Source organism: Pollicipes pollicipes, unplaced genomic scaffold, assembly GCF_011947565.3.
Source record: "Pollicipes pollicipes isolate AB1234 unplaced genomic scaffold, Ppol_2.1 Scaffold_6138;HRSCAF=7277_pilon_pilon_pilon, whole genome shotgun sequence".
In the NCBI taxonomy this organism is placed as follows: domain Eukaryota; kingdom Metazoa; phylum Arthropoda; class Thecostraca; order Pollicipedomorpha; family Pollicipedidae; genus Pollicipes; species Pollicipes pollicipes.
In genome coordinates this window covers 32330656-32346370 of record NW_023596818.1, presented here as the reverse complement: position 1 = coordinate 32346370, position 15715 = coordinate 32330656, and the positions used below count along the sequence as shown (strand labels likewise).

The 15715-nt window shown below is 51.2% G+C and overlaps 1 protein-coding gene across 1 annotated transcript in view; it reads left to right on the top strand.

The window, feature by feature from the left end:
• The first annotated feature begins 5963 nt into the window (after positions 1 to 5963).
• The window catches only part of LOC119105584 (broad-complex core protein isoforms 1/2/3/4/5), a 35341-nt gene continuing 25589 nt past the window's right edge, over positions 5964 to 15715 (top strand). The window contains exons 1-6 of the mRNA XM_037229045.1: positions 5964 to 6104; positions 7546 to 7762; positions 8152 to 8346; positions 8750 to 9095; positions 9470 to 9532; positions 15570 to 15712. Of these exons, the coding sequence (XP_037084940.1) occupies positions 7577 to 7762; positions 8152 to 8346; positions 8750 to 9095; positions 9470 to 9532; positions 15570 to 15712 (933 nt within the window). The 5' untranslated portion in view covers positions 5964 to 6104; positions 7546 to 7576. The remainder of the gene's footprint in view (positions 6105 to 7545; positions 7763 to 8151; positions 8347 to 8749; positions 9096 to 9469; positions 9533 to 15569; positions 15713 to 15715) is intronic.

The window sequence follows — 15715 nt, the reverse complement described above, 5'->3', positions numbered from 1 at the left end:
AATTTCAACACACAATCTTTACTGCTGAGCATTATATGTTGCAAAAGTTCTTTCACACAGCCATACTTCAAAACCTTTCTTGCACAAAAAGAAGTAAAAAACAAAGTGCATTTTAACCTGACCTGAGGTCAACAAATTTAAATAAGAGCTTCAGCACACCAATGTCTGGGGAGTGTCACAAACACAGTTTGAAAACTCTTCTCACATGAAACAAGACTTAAGAAAGGGGGGTTACAGGTCCTCTATTCTTAGGTGTTGCCACAGGTCATACAATTACATCCACTTTGGCACCTAATTCCTATGTGACCCAACATTCTGCATTCTATGCCAAATCATAGCATGGGGGATGCACATGGCATGCCATGTAATTTAGTTCCAGCTTGCCTGGGCAGGTTGGTCTGTCAAAACACAGCAAGACAGTGGAGGCATTTTTGACCTTCTTGTTTTTCTAGTGAACCTTTTGGTTCCTGACACCCCAAACTCCTGAAACCAGTCAACAATCTCACTTTCAATCAAGTGCAGGTCATTGGCATGTGTGGTTCCCTTTGAAGTGTTCATGCCGACATCTGGCTGCACATCATGTTGATTACCCTGGAAGAACATGGCTTTCAGAAACATTTCAGTCTGAGCTTTAGTTTTGTCTTTGTGCTTCATTTCTAAGTGTGTGCTCATACCTACAGTACCTTTTAAAGCTGTGGAGCAGATGAAAAGTTATTTGTATTGACAGTTCTATTCTAAAGGTATGAGCCCCACTGAGTTCTTCAAAGCAAATGCATGGAACATTGTGCACCTGTTACATAATTTCCAAGGGCACATGATGACAAACTTATGATTAAAATATGCAAGCTACTGTAATATAAATAGGAACATCTGGCACATTGTAGTTGGTGCAGCTACCTACCAGCCAACACAGAATCTTTCTCACCCAACAGGCAGATGCTCAGGCAATGTGACACCCACCTAACCATCTAATGACCTTGGTGTATTCAATTTGGGACCAGGGGTATAGTTTCCTATTGAGCTGCATGGAACTCTATTCCCTCCCCCAGCCCTGAAGAGAAATTTGGTTAAATTCAGGCCAAAACAGGGCTTACACTATTTACTTGAGTTTAAAACCTTCTCTGCTCACTATGTTCCCTAAACTTATGCACAAAACTACATGCCTGGACTGCTGTATGATTGGGACCCACAAGGGCAATGCAGCTGAAGCAGAGAAATTATTTCATCCTCATAGAGCTGCCCACCCCTACATGGTTAGTAAATATCCACTGTACCTACATAGCAACAATGATTCTGATACAATACTGTCCTCAGTGTGCAACATTGAGCTGAATCATATATAGTTTTATTTTTATTTTTGACCCAATGCAATGTCACCACTAGACATGGTTCCCACGCCACTCTTCTACGCACCCTCCTCTAACTGAACTCAAAAACTCACATGCCACAGAAATTGTGCACACAGGAGAGCAGTCTTCAAGAAAAGAGCCACCGCCAGTTAGTCCTCAGTCTTAATATTGCTATCCAAAGATCTTAACAATTTTCTAGAAAACATTCATTGCTAAAACCCAGCACAACTGAAAGGTTGAAAAGTTCAAAAATCTCATACAGTTATTCAGTTGAAAACCAATATGGCAGCCTAAAAAAACAACAGAAGGCCTGATTTAGCCCAACCAAACTTTGGTGGTGGTGTTCAGTAATGGACAGAAAAATACTTCAGTGGTTGTCCATATTATGGCTTGGTTCTTAGGTATGAACCAGGGTTTCCCAGATGACCCGACAAGGAATCTCTCATTTTCTTCATATCAACAAGCCAACTTGATAGGTCGATAGGACCTATCAATTCCACAACGGACCACACACACACACACACACACACACACACATACTCGCATACACACACGCACACGCGCGCGGGCGCATAAACAAACTATCACTCCTGTCTAAATCCTATTTATCCAATTATATAAAGGTAACACTCCAACACCTTGCTAAAAACACACTCAGTGTCTTTTGAAGTCTCTAATACCAAGTTGAAAACAGCTCTCAGCAACCTTCACAAAAACTCTTCCGCGACCAAACGCAGGCCCCACCAGCTCGACGTCATCCACGAAGTCGCTGAGACGATTCAATTACAAATTGAGCGCTAGACATACGCCGCTGTCGCGTCATGGCTCGTCTTCCGCAGTCAGTAAGCCAGTGTACATCAAATACCAAAATATTTGGTAGTTTCCGTATATGCGAACATTTGGGCAGTTGACAATTGTGATGGCTAGTGGAGTGCATGGCCCCAGAACAGTGGCGTGATGGTCAGAGATGTAAATTTTTGTACATTATTGGGGCTGAACCGAAGGTTCGACAACCAACCCCCGCCCACCTTGCCCCGAAATATGGAGTGTACCCGAACAGGTTATCAGATGCCCACGATAGGAGCGCAGGGCCCCAAGTTCGAACGCCGAGATCCAATGTGCAGGGCGCCCAAACAATCCAGTTTGGCCGAAAAAGTGATCAGAGGGGGCCCCGACAAGTGCGTAGGGGCCCCTTCAAAGGGGCCCAAGACCCAATGTAGAGGGCCCGAGCAGCTTAACAGATAGACCCCCGACAAAAACGAAGAACATGGAAATAAAATGTACCCAAGACTTCGTGTGGAGGGCCCCCAAAGATCAAGTGTATCCGAGCAGGCTATCAGATGGCCCCACAAGAGCATAGGGCCCTGCATTAAAATACCCAATATGCACGACCCCAAACAATCTAGTGTGCCGGAGCAGGTTAACAGATGGGGCCCTGACAAGTGTGCAGCGCCCTCCATTCAAATAGGGAGTACCCAAGACACAATTTGGAGGGCCGGACCGATCGAGTGTGCATAAGCAGGTTAACAAATGGGGCCCCCGACAAGAGCGTAGAGCCCTAAGCAAGCGACATAGAACTGTAAACGCTCTAGAGCAATGCAGAGGGCCCGTGAGTATGTCGCGAGTGTTTCGGTAGCTGAACTGAGACCAACGTAAAGGGACCCCGAGCAACCGGGAATAGCCCGACACGTTAACATATGGGGCCCCGACTATAACCCACAGAGCATTTCTGGCGAATAAAAAAAATCCGTGGAAGGCCCTTGACTGACAAGAGCGCCCCGGCACGCTGGCAGGAAGGGCGCAGCAACAGTGCAGGGCCCTCTGAGCAAACGCAAAGAAGTCAGGGAAAACGTGGAAGGCTCCTTAACGGTCGGGATGACCCTGCAAGCTGGCATATAGGTCCTCCCGGAAACAACACAGTGCCCTGAACAGCGTAATAACGCTTACAAGTTCCAATTACCAACTCTTTCAGTCGTTGAATATTTTTTTCTCTCTTCTCGTTGACGCTTCACTTTGCTTGCAACTGTTCTTGGTGGCCTGGAAACCCAAAGATGTCCAATTCTCTTGCGTTTTGTGTCAAAAAACTGCATCTGTTCGGTCGACTATGGGGCCCACTCGAAGCCTATGAGTCCCTTCGAGGCCCGCGGGGGATGGACCCGTGGCCATCCACCCACCCACCCTGGATCTGCCTCCGCCTTGTCCTAGGAACCATAAACCTGGTATTTTATGACCATTATTCATCACATTATATTTGTAGGTACCCGTAATGTCCCATTTCTCGGCCGGCTATAGCCCCCTTTGGAGCCCACGAGGCCCTTCGGGGCCCAAGGGGGGCATGGTCCCGTGGCCACCCCCTCTGGTTCCGCTCCTGGGTGATTGGGATTTTGTCGCACTTTTGTTATACATTGTAATGTGTGTCTCATTCGTTGAAGAGCGAGAGGCATGACGTGGGCATCCACTTGAAGCGGCAAAATTGGGGCCCACTTCAAGTGGGCCCCAAGTGTGCAAGTAACAACGTTTGGTTGGCTGCACTGTGCCGTGACCTGGAGATGCATCTAAAGAAGTTTAGTCTCTCAAGGCATTTGGAGCGAGCGTACTCCATGCGCTGTCACACCGACAATCTTGGGTCAAGTACGATGCGAAGAAATGTGAAAGACGAAGCGAAAGGAATGTAATGTCCATCTGATCGTAGCCGAAAAATAGGAGTGCCACGCATATCTTTGCGGAAAATCATAGCCGCGGACTTAGGAGCGGAGAACCTGAACCCGTGACGCTCTGACCATTGCTACACCTCGTTCTGGGCGGCTCGGAGCCGTGGCAGCGAGTGGTCATACTCGTCATCCGAGCATCAGATGGCGCTGCCGTCCGCAAAATGTGGGAAGAAGAATTGCTCGGTGGTAATGAGTCAACGAATCGTTTATCATGAAACTAAACATAATCGGTGAGATATAGCTTCCCTGTGGGAGACTTTTCTCTAGATTGTGAGTGTCAGAAGCGGCGGAGCCGCATCCCGCACGAAATGGTCTGATGCGAGAAAGAAATCCAATGAGGTTACGTGCTAAACGACCTTTACACCCTTATTGATGGATTTTGAAAATAAATGCAGGTTTAAAGACCATATTACAGGCTCAGCTTATGTTTAAGAAAACAGCAGTCGTGTGATCTCGATGTTTAAAGGAATGTTTAATGTCAGTTCCGAGTCGAATGATGTGGTCTATCGTGCTGTGATTTTGTCGAAGACCACATTAATGTTTTGAAGGCAGGCAGTCTCGTTCTACGGTCCAAGAGATCCGCTTCACCATCGTGGGTTCAAAAAGCTTGCCTAGACAGTTAGCAAGTGCAATGGGGCAATAGTGTGATGGGTCTTTGGAGTCTTTCCCTGGTTTTGGGAGCGTAAGTATTATGTTGTCTCTTCATGCCTTAGGAAAGACGTGATATTACCCATAGGCGTAGGAACGTTTCAAAAAGTTCGGGGGGGGGGAGAGGGGGCCAGCTCAGGGCATACTTTAGGATTGTTTTCTGGAAAACAGACCGGACGACCGGGGGGGGGGGGGGAGTAGAGATGGAGGTCATCACTCTTTACTCAAATGTAATGACTGATATCCTAGATATGCATATGCATAGAGATGTTTCTCACTGGTGCACACTCTTGCCTATCCGACTCATATATGTCATTCGGGAAATAAGGCTATTCAGCTTTACGAGATTATTCGTCCAATTCAACAGCAGCCATTTCAGCCGTTATGCTGAACTGGAGTCTCTGAGCCAACTGATCTGAGTTAGACATCCGAGTCGATAAAGGAACTGTTTTGTGTCAATGGGGAACCTTGCGCCGATCCGGGTCCAAAGTCCCGATCAGGGGTATTTCGGCGTCAAGCAGGCGACCAATGTGTATACGGGGATGCCTCTGTTTCACCAAGAACACGGCTGGTAAGCGCCTTGGACTAAGATGGAACGACCCTTCAGCCCCTGACCAGGAAACATAACGTGTCCCTAGTGCTCTACCCGCTGGTCCCTCGCCAGGAGAAGGGTAAGGGGCGGACACAACGCTTTACACAATATTACTAGGCTAGGGTTGTTTCGCCCACCGAGGCCAGTGCGCACTACGCACAACCAGGGCAGTACGCACTGCATTACAGGAGCGCGCATTACATTCATTTTCATCCATTCCTAGTACATTCACCTTGGCCAGGAGCTGGGACGTTTGAAAATGGCCCAAAATGCGTATCATAATTCAAGAACATCCCTGAAGGTAATATTTAATTCGTGTTCACACCTCATCATAGACATTCCGTAGGACCATCCCTTATATTTCCGGCAATCAAGTATGGAAGCTTTCAAGTTCGTTTTCAGGAGCTCAATTTCACGAACTCCATTGAGTTGGTGCCATACGATGCAAAACGACGTCGCCGTCATCTCAGCCCACCACTATTTTTATCGTTCGTGTTCGTGTGGGAAAAGTTGGGACTAATGCCATCGGTTTCGAACGATACATTTTAGCACAACTGATGGTATCTCATCCATAAATATCACAGAAACATCTGTAAATAATTGACCCATGTCGTTCTCTTCTCTCCGTTGTAAACATTACCCATCTCTTGCCTTCCAACGGTGAAAGGTTGAGTGACCCCGAGGCGAGCAAGGCTGGGCGGCGCGGTACGTCGGAGGCGATGTGTACTTTCGCTTTTACTTTCTCCCCGGACTTTCTTCCCAACAAAGGCGGCTGGGTGCTGGCGTATGGATGATTGGATGAGGGTAAGTGGTGCTTTCATGTTTCTTCCCGGAGATGCCGCTGATTGTCTTAGTCAGGTGTCTCAAGCTTTGTGTTCCGTTTATCTGGGCATTGCTGATATTCCCATTGTCTTTTTTTTGGCCGTGGTTGATGCCAATGCTTGTTTGAATGTCACATGATGTTGTCACGAGTCACAATCCAAGGGCTGCCTTCAATGATGGTAAGATTTTCAACGCATACGGAGCTACTTTGGATATCTGTTTATATCATTATCCTGTGTTTGATCTCTTTGAGTGCTTGTTTTCTTGTTAATTCCCATTTAGCGTCAGTAAGAGAGCCTTCTCCTTCTTCCCATGACCACTTTGACTGAAAATTTGTCATGCTGGTTAAGGAAAATGTGGAATCTAGCCACCATGTGAGTTGAGGCATGCTGAAAGCCCTTGGCACCTACCTATCCCAGTCAGTAACTAAGTACAGCATACTTGTGTATCATTGGTACTTTGTTGACTTTCTCTCCAGAGCATTTCAGTTGGCAAGAAGAGCATTCAGAATATTTGAGTAATCATTTTGCTATCAAAATTATGCATGCTGTGTCCTAAGAAGGGGCAGATGTGGAGGCCACTTTCATAGCCAAAGATATTAGCTCGTGTTACTGTTCAGCATGCCAAACAGTCAATCTTATGGTGCAGGTAATGTTAGAAATTAATGGCAGTAAGCAGCAAGCAAAAAAGTGGCCATAGCCAAAGGCAGTATACTGCTGCTAATGCCCCAAGCAAAAAGCTTGCTCATGACATGATCAGTAGTATCACATTCACACAGGCTTGGAAGGCATGGACAGGTCTGAGGGATAGAAGGCTGTTGGCTGCCCACCAGGCTATTGGAAGCAAAGTGAAGGAATCAGGCCAGGTGATAGCTAGGTGTTACAAACTCAACAGTCAGAGAATGCATGTATGTTTGTCTGCCACCTAGTGCTGCTGGACCATGACCTCAGCATGTTTTATGCATGCCATGGTGACTCATCATTGGAAATATGCTATCAGGTCATGGTTCAGATCTCAGGACCAATTTGGAGATTATCTATTTTGGGAGAAAATTGTATTTACCATAATTCTTGCTACTTGCATGAATTTTGGCCATCCTTCAAACAACACTTTTCCAGGAGGTGGAGAAAAGATAATGGCCAAAAGTGGAGCTCAGCTCTGCCATGCAAAGGAAAAATAATATAAATTGCTTTTCTGGTTTATGCATGCTACTTAGTAGCATTTTTTATGCAGTGGGACATGTGTGTTTTATGTTTCCATGGCTGCACTGCAATCACTGGGATGTTGTGATTGTGGTCAGTGATAGTCATGCTTTGCCAGTTCTTTGCATTCATTTCATTTTGCAGCTATGGCTGGTATGCTAATTTGCCTCCTTTCATAGGTGCACCATTGAAAATTAACAACTTTCCTCTGTCCGTTCCAGGTGCGGGTGTCTGTCTGAGTAGCTCCCTGACATGGAGGGGAACCAGCAGTTCTGTTTGAAGTGGAACAATTATCATGTCAACATAGCCAACTCATTTGACTCTCTACGAGTGGATGAGGACTTTGTGGATGTCACACTGGCCTGTGATGGCTTTCACATGAAGGCTCACAGAATGGTTCTCTCTGCATGCAGCCCTTTCTTCAGACAGCTGCTTAAGGTTTGTTGTCAGTTGGCAAAGAAGGCCATAATATGTTGTGTCTTGAAGTTTTTTTCCCCTACATGTCCTAGTATTCATTTTGATGCAATATTGACTGGCGTGGTATGCACTGTCATCAGAAGAAGATAGTCTATATGATATACTGCTAATGTGCAAAACATATGGAATGATTTAAAATTTGAGATTATGATGCTTGAACCTTTGCACTACCTTCTTGCATTTGATTGGGTTTCAATGATTAGGGTTTAAGATGCACCCACTATCATGGTCATTTCACACCTTGTTGGCCTTCTCTCGAGATGTTTGGTACGGCTCATCTGCCAACATGGAAGAAGCACCAAAAAGCCTCACCCGCCCAGCATGTGACCAGTATTTGTGGCCACTTCCAGTCCAACCCGCACCCGCACCCAATCGTGATCCTGCGAGATGTGAGCCAGCAGAACATGGTGCTCCTGCTCGACTTTATGTACCATGGTGAGGTTAATGTGGCCCAAGAGCAGTTGGCTGAGTTCCTCAAGGTGGCGGAGCTGCTCAAGGTCAAGGGCCTTGCTGACGACAAGCGGGAAGAGGGCAGCGGCTCCAACGTAAGTGTTAGGCACGAACTGGGAGTTTGTCTTGGTGTGGTGAGGAGCATTAGGATGTTGGTACACGTGGTGCAGAGCTAATTCACCTTTGCCTTGCATGACTAGCTACAGGGCGTGCAACAGACTAAGATTTTTCTTCAAAATACTCTCAGATGCATATTTCTCACAACAGGCTGACATATGTCTCAAAACTGGTCCCAGATTGCTGTCGCCTTTCCCCCAGGACTATCCATCCTTTGTGTAGGGCCTCACTCACATGTGGTTTGCAACAGGTTCCTCCATTCCCGCACGACTGGGGCCATTGGGGCGCTAGGTGACGTTGTGAGGCGCTGGTAATGCGTGTACGTGGGGCCGTCAGGCGTCTACTGACGACCCTGGCTGACGTCGGCCACTCTCGTCGCAGGGACAGTCCAGCCGAGTGGCCACCCCTAGTGCGTCGCCGGCGGCGTCCGGCGCCCCGCCCGCCGAGGAGCCGCCGCCGGCCAAGCGCCCCCGGCTGCCGTCGCTGGTGCACGCGACCGCCGCCACGCCCGCCTCGCAAGCGCCGCCTCTCTTTGACCCCAGCGCCGTTAAGCGTGAGGCGGCTGAGAGCCACGCCCCAGGTTACGCGCCGGCCGAGAGAGGGGGCGATGAGCACCTGCGTGTTCTGCCTCAAACTAGTCTGGTCGGGGAGGAGGGCGGCGCCCTACTGCCCGCAGAAGTGTCCATAGAGGACGTGGAGCAAACATTACCTGCCGAAGCTAGTCGAGGTTAGTTGGACGCCTCGTGATCACCCATGCGTTTTGTCCATCCGGTCAGTGCTTTTGCCGTGGCAAGATTCGCTTGCCGGGGCGGCCTGGGCGTGGTTTCGCATTTAAGCCGGCTTTGTGAGCGCAGCTCTATGAGATCGGGAATGCTAGTGGGAAACTCAGCTTGGTGATGGAGACCCAATTTATCGACTACATGGCTGAATTTGTAAACAGGTATGTTTTGATTGATTTATGGATCTATTGATAGATTGAGCTGCTCAAGAGCTTCCCAAAGTGGCATCCATGGGGCTTGGCCGGTGTGCAGCTGGGACCTGGCCGAGCCGGCGTGTCTGTGTCGAGCGCCGCCCTTGACCGATGCTGCCGTGTGCCGGCAGGTCAGTCGGTGACCGGCGCCGGCCCTTCCTCCCTGCCGTTCGAGGCCAGCTCCGACCCGCTGAGTGAGTACGCAGAACCATCCGAGTCCGGCCCCGGACTGGGGCCGCCGAGGCTGTGCATTGGGCTCGGGCTTCTTCATCAGCAGTGCTGTTTTTCGGTTGTATGCTGTTTTTACGGTCTCACTGGTGTCTTTGACGGCCTGAGTGGTTCGCCACAAGTTATTGTTTCTAAGCCTGTTGGTAACGAAACTCGGAAAATCCCAGCGCGTCGATTACGAGTCTCTTTGTTGCTGGATGGCGGTTGGGGCCATGCGTACTTTCCGTGGCAATGCCGTTAAGCCGTGTTTGCATAAAGTAAAGGGGTATTTTGTGGTGCCAAAATTTTACATTTATCTTCGGAACATGCGTTCGTGTCTCGTCAGCTGACATGCGTTACTCTCTCGTTGGCTAGGAGGTGTAAACTTTGGGTCATGGGTTGAGGGAACTTGGTTACCCCAATGTGCAGCATGACTGTCGCCTTTCGTTTCACGCCTTAATTACGCTGCACTCAGCGCACCGTGGCTTTCTGATCAGTCGATTCTCTGCTCTGGCGGGCTCTGATTGGACGCTTCTTCGCTCTGGCGGGCGTCGATTGGCAGTTTTTCCGCTCCGGCGGGCTCCGATTGGCCGCCTCCCGGGCCCTGATTGGCGGTGTCTGCCTGCTCGCCTCGCACGCTGTGCATGCGTACACCCGTGCATGCCGCTCTCTGTGTCACTGCACCCGCATCCTGGTCGTGACGGGGGCCAAACGGTTGTTGTCCTTGGCCCGGTGCTGTCCCAGAGCCGGGCCGTGGACGCCACCTCGGCCGGCCGCGCGCCGCCGCACCGGCCGCCACTGGCGCCGCCCGGCCTTCTCGGCGGCCGCACGCCGCGAGTGGAGCGCTGACCTGGCGGTGGGCCGCCCGCTGCCTGGCAGAAGGCTGCCGCCCCGAGCGGTGCCGACTGGCGTAGTACAGCCGTTGTGGGGCCGCGTGGTCTCATCGGCGGCGTGGACTGGAAGGGCGATGGGTCTCTTTTGCGCTCAATTAGTGTGAGTGGTGTCGAAATCAAGCAGGTGGCTGCAGAGATGGGCGATTGCTATCGTTGGTGAAACACGCGGCAGATGAGCCGCCGTTGCGGGAGTTGAGCGCGGATGAAGACGGCTTCCGCCCACGCGCGGCCGGTCGGTGGCCGGCGAGCAACAACCTTGGTTCTGCGGTCGTCCGGGCGATGTCGCCACCGTCGTCGTCTGCCGCCCTCGAGCCTCGGTGAAAGTGGCCCAGCCTCTTAAGGCTGCGGGTGCGCCAGCCGGCGCAACAGGCTGCCTGCCGTAACCATTGGCACGGGTGGGCGCCACCCGGTTCGGCCGCCCGGGCCTCCTGACCTCAAGCAACGGGATCGCCCGGATTGGCTACTAGGATGCGGGAGCGAGATCTGATGGCCGAACGGAGAAAGTTCGTCCCGCGGCTTTTTCTTGTCATAGGCGACTTATCGGTCAAGGTACGATGCTGGTGCCTAGCCCGCAACGGACCCGATCTTTTGCAGCCACTAATCGCTGGGAATGTAGGGAACAATTCAATGCGTTATCAAGCCAAGATCGGTGGCTTTTTCACCTTTACGCGGGAAGGCGCAAAGCTTAAGCCGAGATTATCCGTGTCGATGCACGATGGATGCGAGGTTTGGAATGAACCATCCGAAAAATGGTCCCGCTTGCGCAACCTACTGGTGCAATCCGTACGTATGCCACTCCGTATGACATGGTTTATGCCGCGTTTACTAGGCATAGGGTGCTGCCCGTGCTATATCCATGTCCACAGCATGCCCTCGCTGCCATGACATGGCATTTCATATCCAGTCTGCCGCCGTCAAGGAACAGCTTAGACAGTCTGCAAGCTGCCGTAGGACTCAGTGTTTCGCTGCGGTCGGAATAGTGCGATACATGGCCGCACGCTGTGTAGACGCCAGCGAGCGATTGTCGTGGCACTTCTGCGCGACGCCGGGTAACGCTGTGGGCAGAGCTGTGGCCGTGAGGAGGGCGCCCCTGTGCGGCACTGGGTGGTCCTGTGGGCAGAGCTGTGGCGGTGGGGAGCAGCCCCATGCACGCACTCGAGCAGATTTGAATGACGGAGTCATTGCACTTGAGAGCAATTCTGTTCGCGGTGGCATTTTTCGCCGGCAACTCTATCTGTGGGGACATTGTTCGCCTGCACATGTCGGTCCGTGGTAGCCGGGAACCCCAGACATCTTCCACTGCAGCCGGTGAGCAGCTAAATCTATGGAGTTTTCTCGCAAGATTTTCCAATCGTCAGTCTTCTCGAAGAGAATTGCGACCCTCCACTCTGCTCATCTGAGGTCTTGTCTTATGTTCGTGCGTTAACTATAGCCCAGCAATAGTTGGCGAAACCTTAGATGCTTTTACGAAAGTTCGCCCAGAAGACCCTCTGCCATTCTATTGCTGGCCGGGGGATGTTGCTTGTTAGTCTGCAGGCTCTCAGTTCTTGGATGAAATAAACTCGCACAAACTTCCAGTGGTGCATAACCGCCATACGTTTGGTTATGGTGCACTTAGCACTTATTGTCTGTGGTTGCTGGTTGGCGTGAAAAATAAACCGGCAGAAGTTAACCCAGGTGCGTTACCCTACAACCCATAAATAAGTAAACGTAAATGATGTTGCGCATTGGTCCATCGCCATGCATCGAGGCAGTTAAGCTTAGTTAACGCTATGAACATGGCTTTTCAAAATTGAACAATTTTGTACAGTTCAAACACGATATAGCAATCACAAAAAATACATCAAGCGTCCATACCTATAACGTGGGGAAATCTCAGCATTTTCCAAAGCACATGATATTTTTTAGATAGCATTTGTCGGAGGCATTAAGAGGACTTTGCGCTGCGTCACAGACGCTGTCGTAATCCTTTCTGACCGCGTCACGCTCTAGTCCTGGTTTGTTTGCAATACATGCTTTCTTAGGTTTTGGTAGACATGTGCAGAGCTGTAGGAAATATAACTATTTGCGACTGTAATGTGTAAGTCCGGTACGACTAGATTTCAGTGTAGTGCTGATAAAGCGGCAGTTATAATTCTGTCGTAATATGGGAATGCTCTTCGTCAAAAATTCGTCGCTGTGTAGATGCGGGCACCAACTTTCGGATTTTCCACACGCTGGGGTTGTAAATGAGTGAGCCTCGGAAAGAGGCATGGTCACGAATATAATGTTCAGGCTACGGTCGCGGGCTTCAGAAGACTGGTTTCGCTTCGTAGTATTTCGAAATTATTGAAAAGCGACGGGTTCCTTTTTTTTGGCAGTTCATTGTAGCAGTTTTGGTACCTGCGGCGGCAGTTCGCCCGTTTGCTCACGTCCAGATGTCATCCCACGCTTGCATTGTCAAGTTTCTGATTAATATCTGCGTAGTACTCCCAGCGGGGTGAGTGATATGACTGGGTCTTGACACTCTCAGTGCGGACTGAATCAACGATTTCATGCCTCGCGAATACCTTGATGCCTCGCAAATACGTATTTAACCAGCTTGGAGGTGGTGTTGGAGTCATGTTTTACCAACCTGGAGATGGTGTTGGAGTCATATTTAACCGGCCTTGAATGCGGTGATAATGTTGATTTTTATTTTGAGGCCCAGGGAAAAGGCGTCCCTGGATGATATAACTTAAGTAATGCGCTTAAACACGAAAAAACACCTCACAAATCAGGGAGCTTATGGTTAGATTGTCTGCTTTTTTCCTCCGAGTAGTGGCTACGCAACCATTTAACATGGTGCCACCCTTGGATCTCGTCAGTTTTGCAGTGTGACAATGACCATTTGTTAGTATATTGAGACATTACGGACTGTGATTACGTCTGCCGCGAAGACTGAACCCACCGATTTCGTACTCCTTAACACGCAGTGGTAGTTGTTTTCCGACTTACGGCCGAAAGACGGGGCTTTGAGCGCACTGTCAGTGTTGCGTTAGCTCATTTTCCACGGCTAGGCGTGCAGTTGCATAAATTTTGAAATGATCATTAGTTGGCTACAATTCCTATTTTTGGCCTGTTCGTGTGCCCGTTTTTTCTTTTTGTTTTGCTTGTCTGTGATGCTCTGGTCATATTCTGGCTTAATCCTTGATCTATGTTGTCATGTCATGTTGGCTTTACGGGTTGCTGGTGCCGCCTCGTAATAAGGCGATCATGTCATGACGGCCGGTCTGGTTTCTTCGCGTCTGGTCAGAATTGCCTCTTGCCTGAGCCTGAGCACCGAATAGCCTGACCGAAGGTCTCGAATAATTGAGACGATTGAACTGAAGATCGGGAGGTATCGGGTTCGACGCGTTCCACTCACAGTAGGGAACCTTTAAGAGAACAACCGTTCCCAAGAAACCGTTTTGACAACCAGTTCCACAAAGTTTTGACAGTAGTTGTTACCCATGCATTTACACGCGACGGTAAGAGAACCGACAAAGATTATTGATCCCCTCGGGCGATACTCTCTTGGGCTCTCAGATCCGCTCGATCCTTGGGATGCAGCCGCCCGGTGCTGTTTACAAGCAGCCTGAATCGGACGGTACTGGCCTCTGTAGGGTGTCCTCGCCCAGTCCCTGGGTGCAGCGACGCTGTCCCGAAGTTAACGCGATCCGGTCCGCCGCCGCCGCCGCCGCCGCCGCCGTCGTCGCCGTCTCGCCGCCGGCCGCGCCGCTGCTGACCGGGCTTCTGTGTCTGCCGGCAGGTCGGGCTTGCGGCGGCCTGACGGCGGCCGAGGCTGGCGGCGCCGCAGCGGCCGCTCCGTCAGCGCGTGCCCCACTGTCCGGCCTGTCTTCCTCCAGCAAGTCCCACCATCAAGGACCACATGGGCGCGCGTGCACATTCCCCCGTCCCCGTGCAGTGTCCGCTGTTGCGGCAATCGCTGCGCCCACTTCAGGGCGTGCTGCGCGGGGCACCGCAAGCCGCCGTGCAACCGCCAGCGCGGCCGCGCAAGCGACGCCACGGCCCGCGCCGGACGGACCCACGGGGGCACGACACTTGGATGTCGCCCGACGGGCGCGCCACGTGTCGCGCCACGTAGGAGGTGGTGCGGGTGACAGCTGGCTCCGCCTTCCGCTCGGCGGGACGGCGGCGGCCAGGCCTGCAGTGAATAAGGCGGTCAGGTGATAGGGTAATCTGCCTCATGGGCGGGCGCTGCGCAGTGCGCCAGACGGTCGGGGCGGACGCCGTCCTTGCCTGCGCTGAGCGCTGTCTGGGCGCGGCGGACTGCTGCGGCAGGCATTGGCGGCCGGCGCTGAAGGAGCAGGACGATGTGTTTTTGTCGTCCGCGCTGGATGCAACCGGACGGTGTTAAATGAGGATTTGTCATATAGAAATCGGTGGTTGATTTTAGATGCTGGCGGAGGAACGCTGACGGGGCGGATGCCTGTCGTATTTTATACCAATGGAAGTTTATGACCTCGATGCCGACCTCGGGCCGTCGAGGATGTGATGTTAACCTGAGATGATGATATTTTTAATCGGGGATAACTAACCCAAGCCAGGTGATGGCTGTTACCACGCTGTAGGTTTTGTGCAGTACGTAGTTCTGGAATTATACCCAGCCGCGACCTGTGGGCTGTGAAGTGTTCCGCGGTCTGTGACTTGGATGCATATTGTATTCGGTGGAGGACAGCGGTCTATATTTTCGTTACCAGCGACGTTGTCGCGCTCGCTCCAACTGCCATTTACCTTCGGTGCCGAGAAGATTGTCGATGTAGTGTGCGAATGGCACGTTCCAGCGATATTATAGCGCTGACCGAAGTTACCACGCTGAGACTCAAATATACGGCGACAGAGTGGCGTGGCTTTGCAGCCCCGGAGCCGCATGCGATGCGTAGACAGAGAGAGAGCCTACGGGTCTGCGGCGTGCCGTGAAAAGCGGCTCAGATGGCGCCTCTCGCGCCTGCCTTCCTGCTGCGCTGACCTTCGTCCTTGACCTGACCTGACCTAGTCCGACCCGCCTGGCTGGGCCCGTCGGCGACGCGCGCTCGCTGGCTGGCGTCGCCGGCATGCGAGGCTCAGCGGTCGAATCACGGCCTCTGATGCCGTCCTGGTCTCGTTCCAGGTCGGATGTTGACCTGCCCCCACTGTCCCCACCTCTCCAGCAACTACGGCAAGCTCAAGGCCCACATCGGCAAGGTTCACTTCCCCGTGCCCGTTAGCTGCACCGACTGTGGCAAGGTCTGCAAGAACAAGTACGCCCTGCAGGTG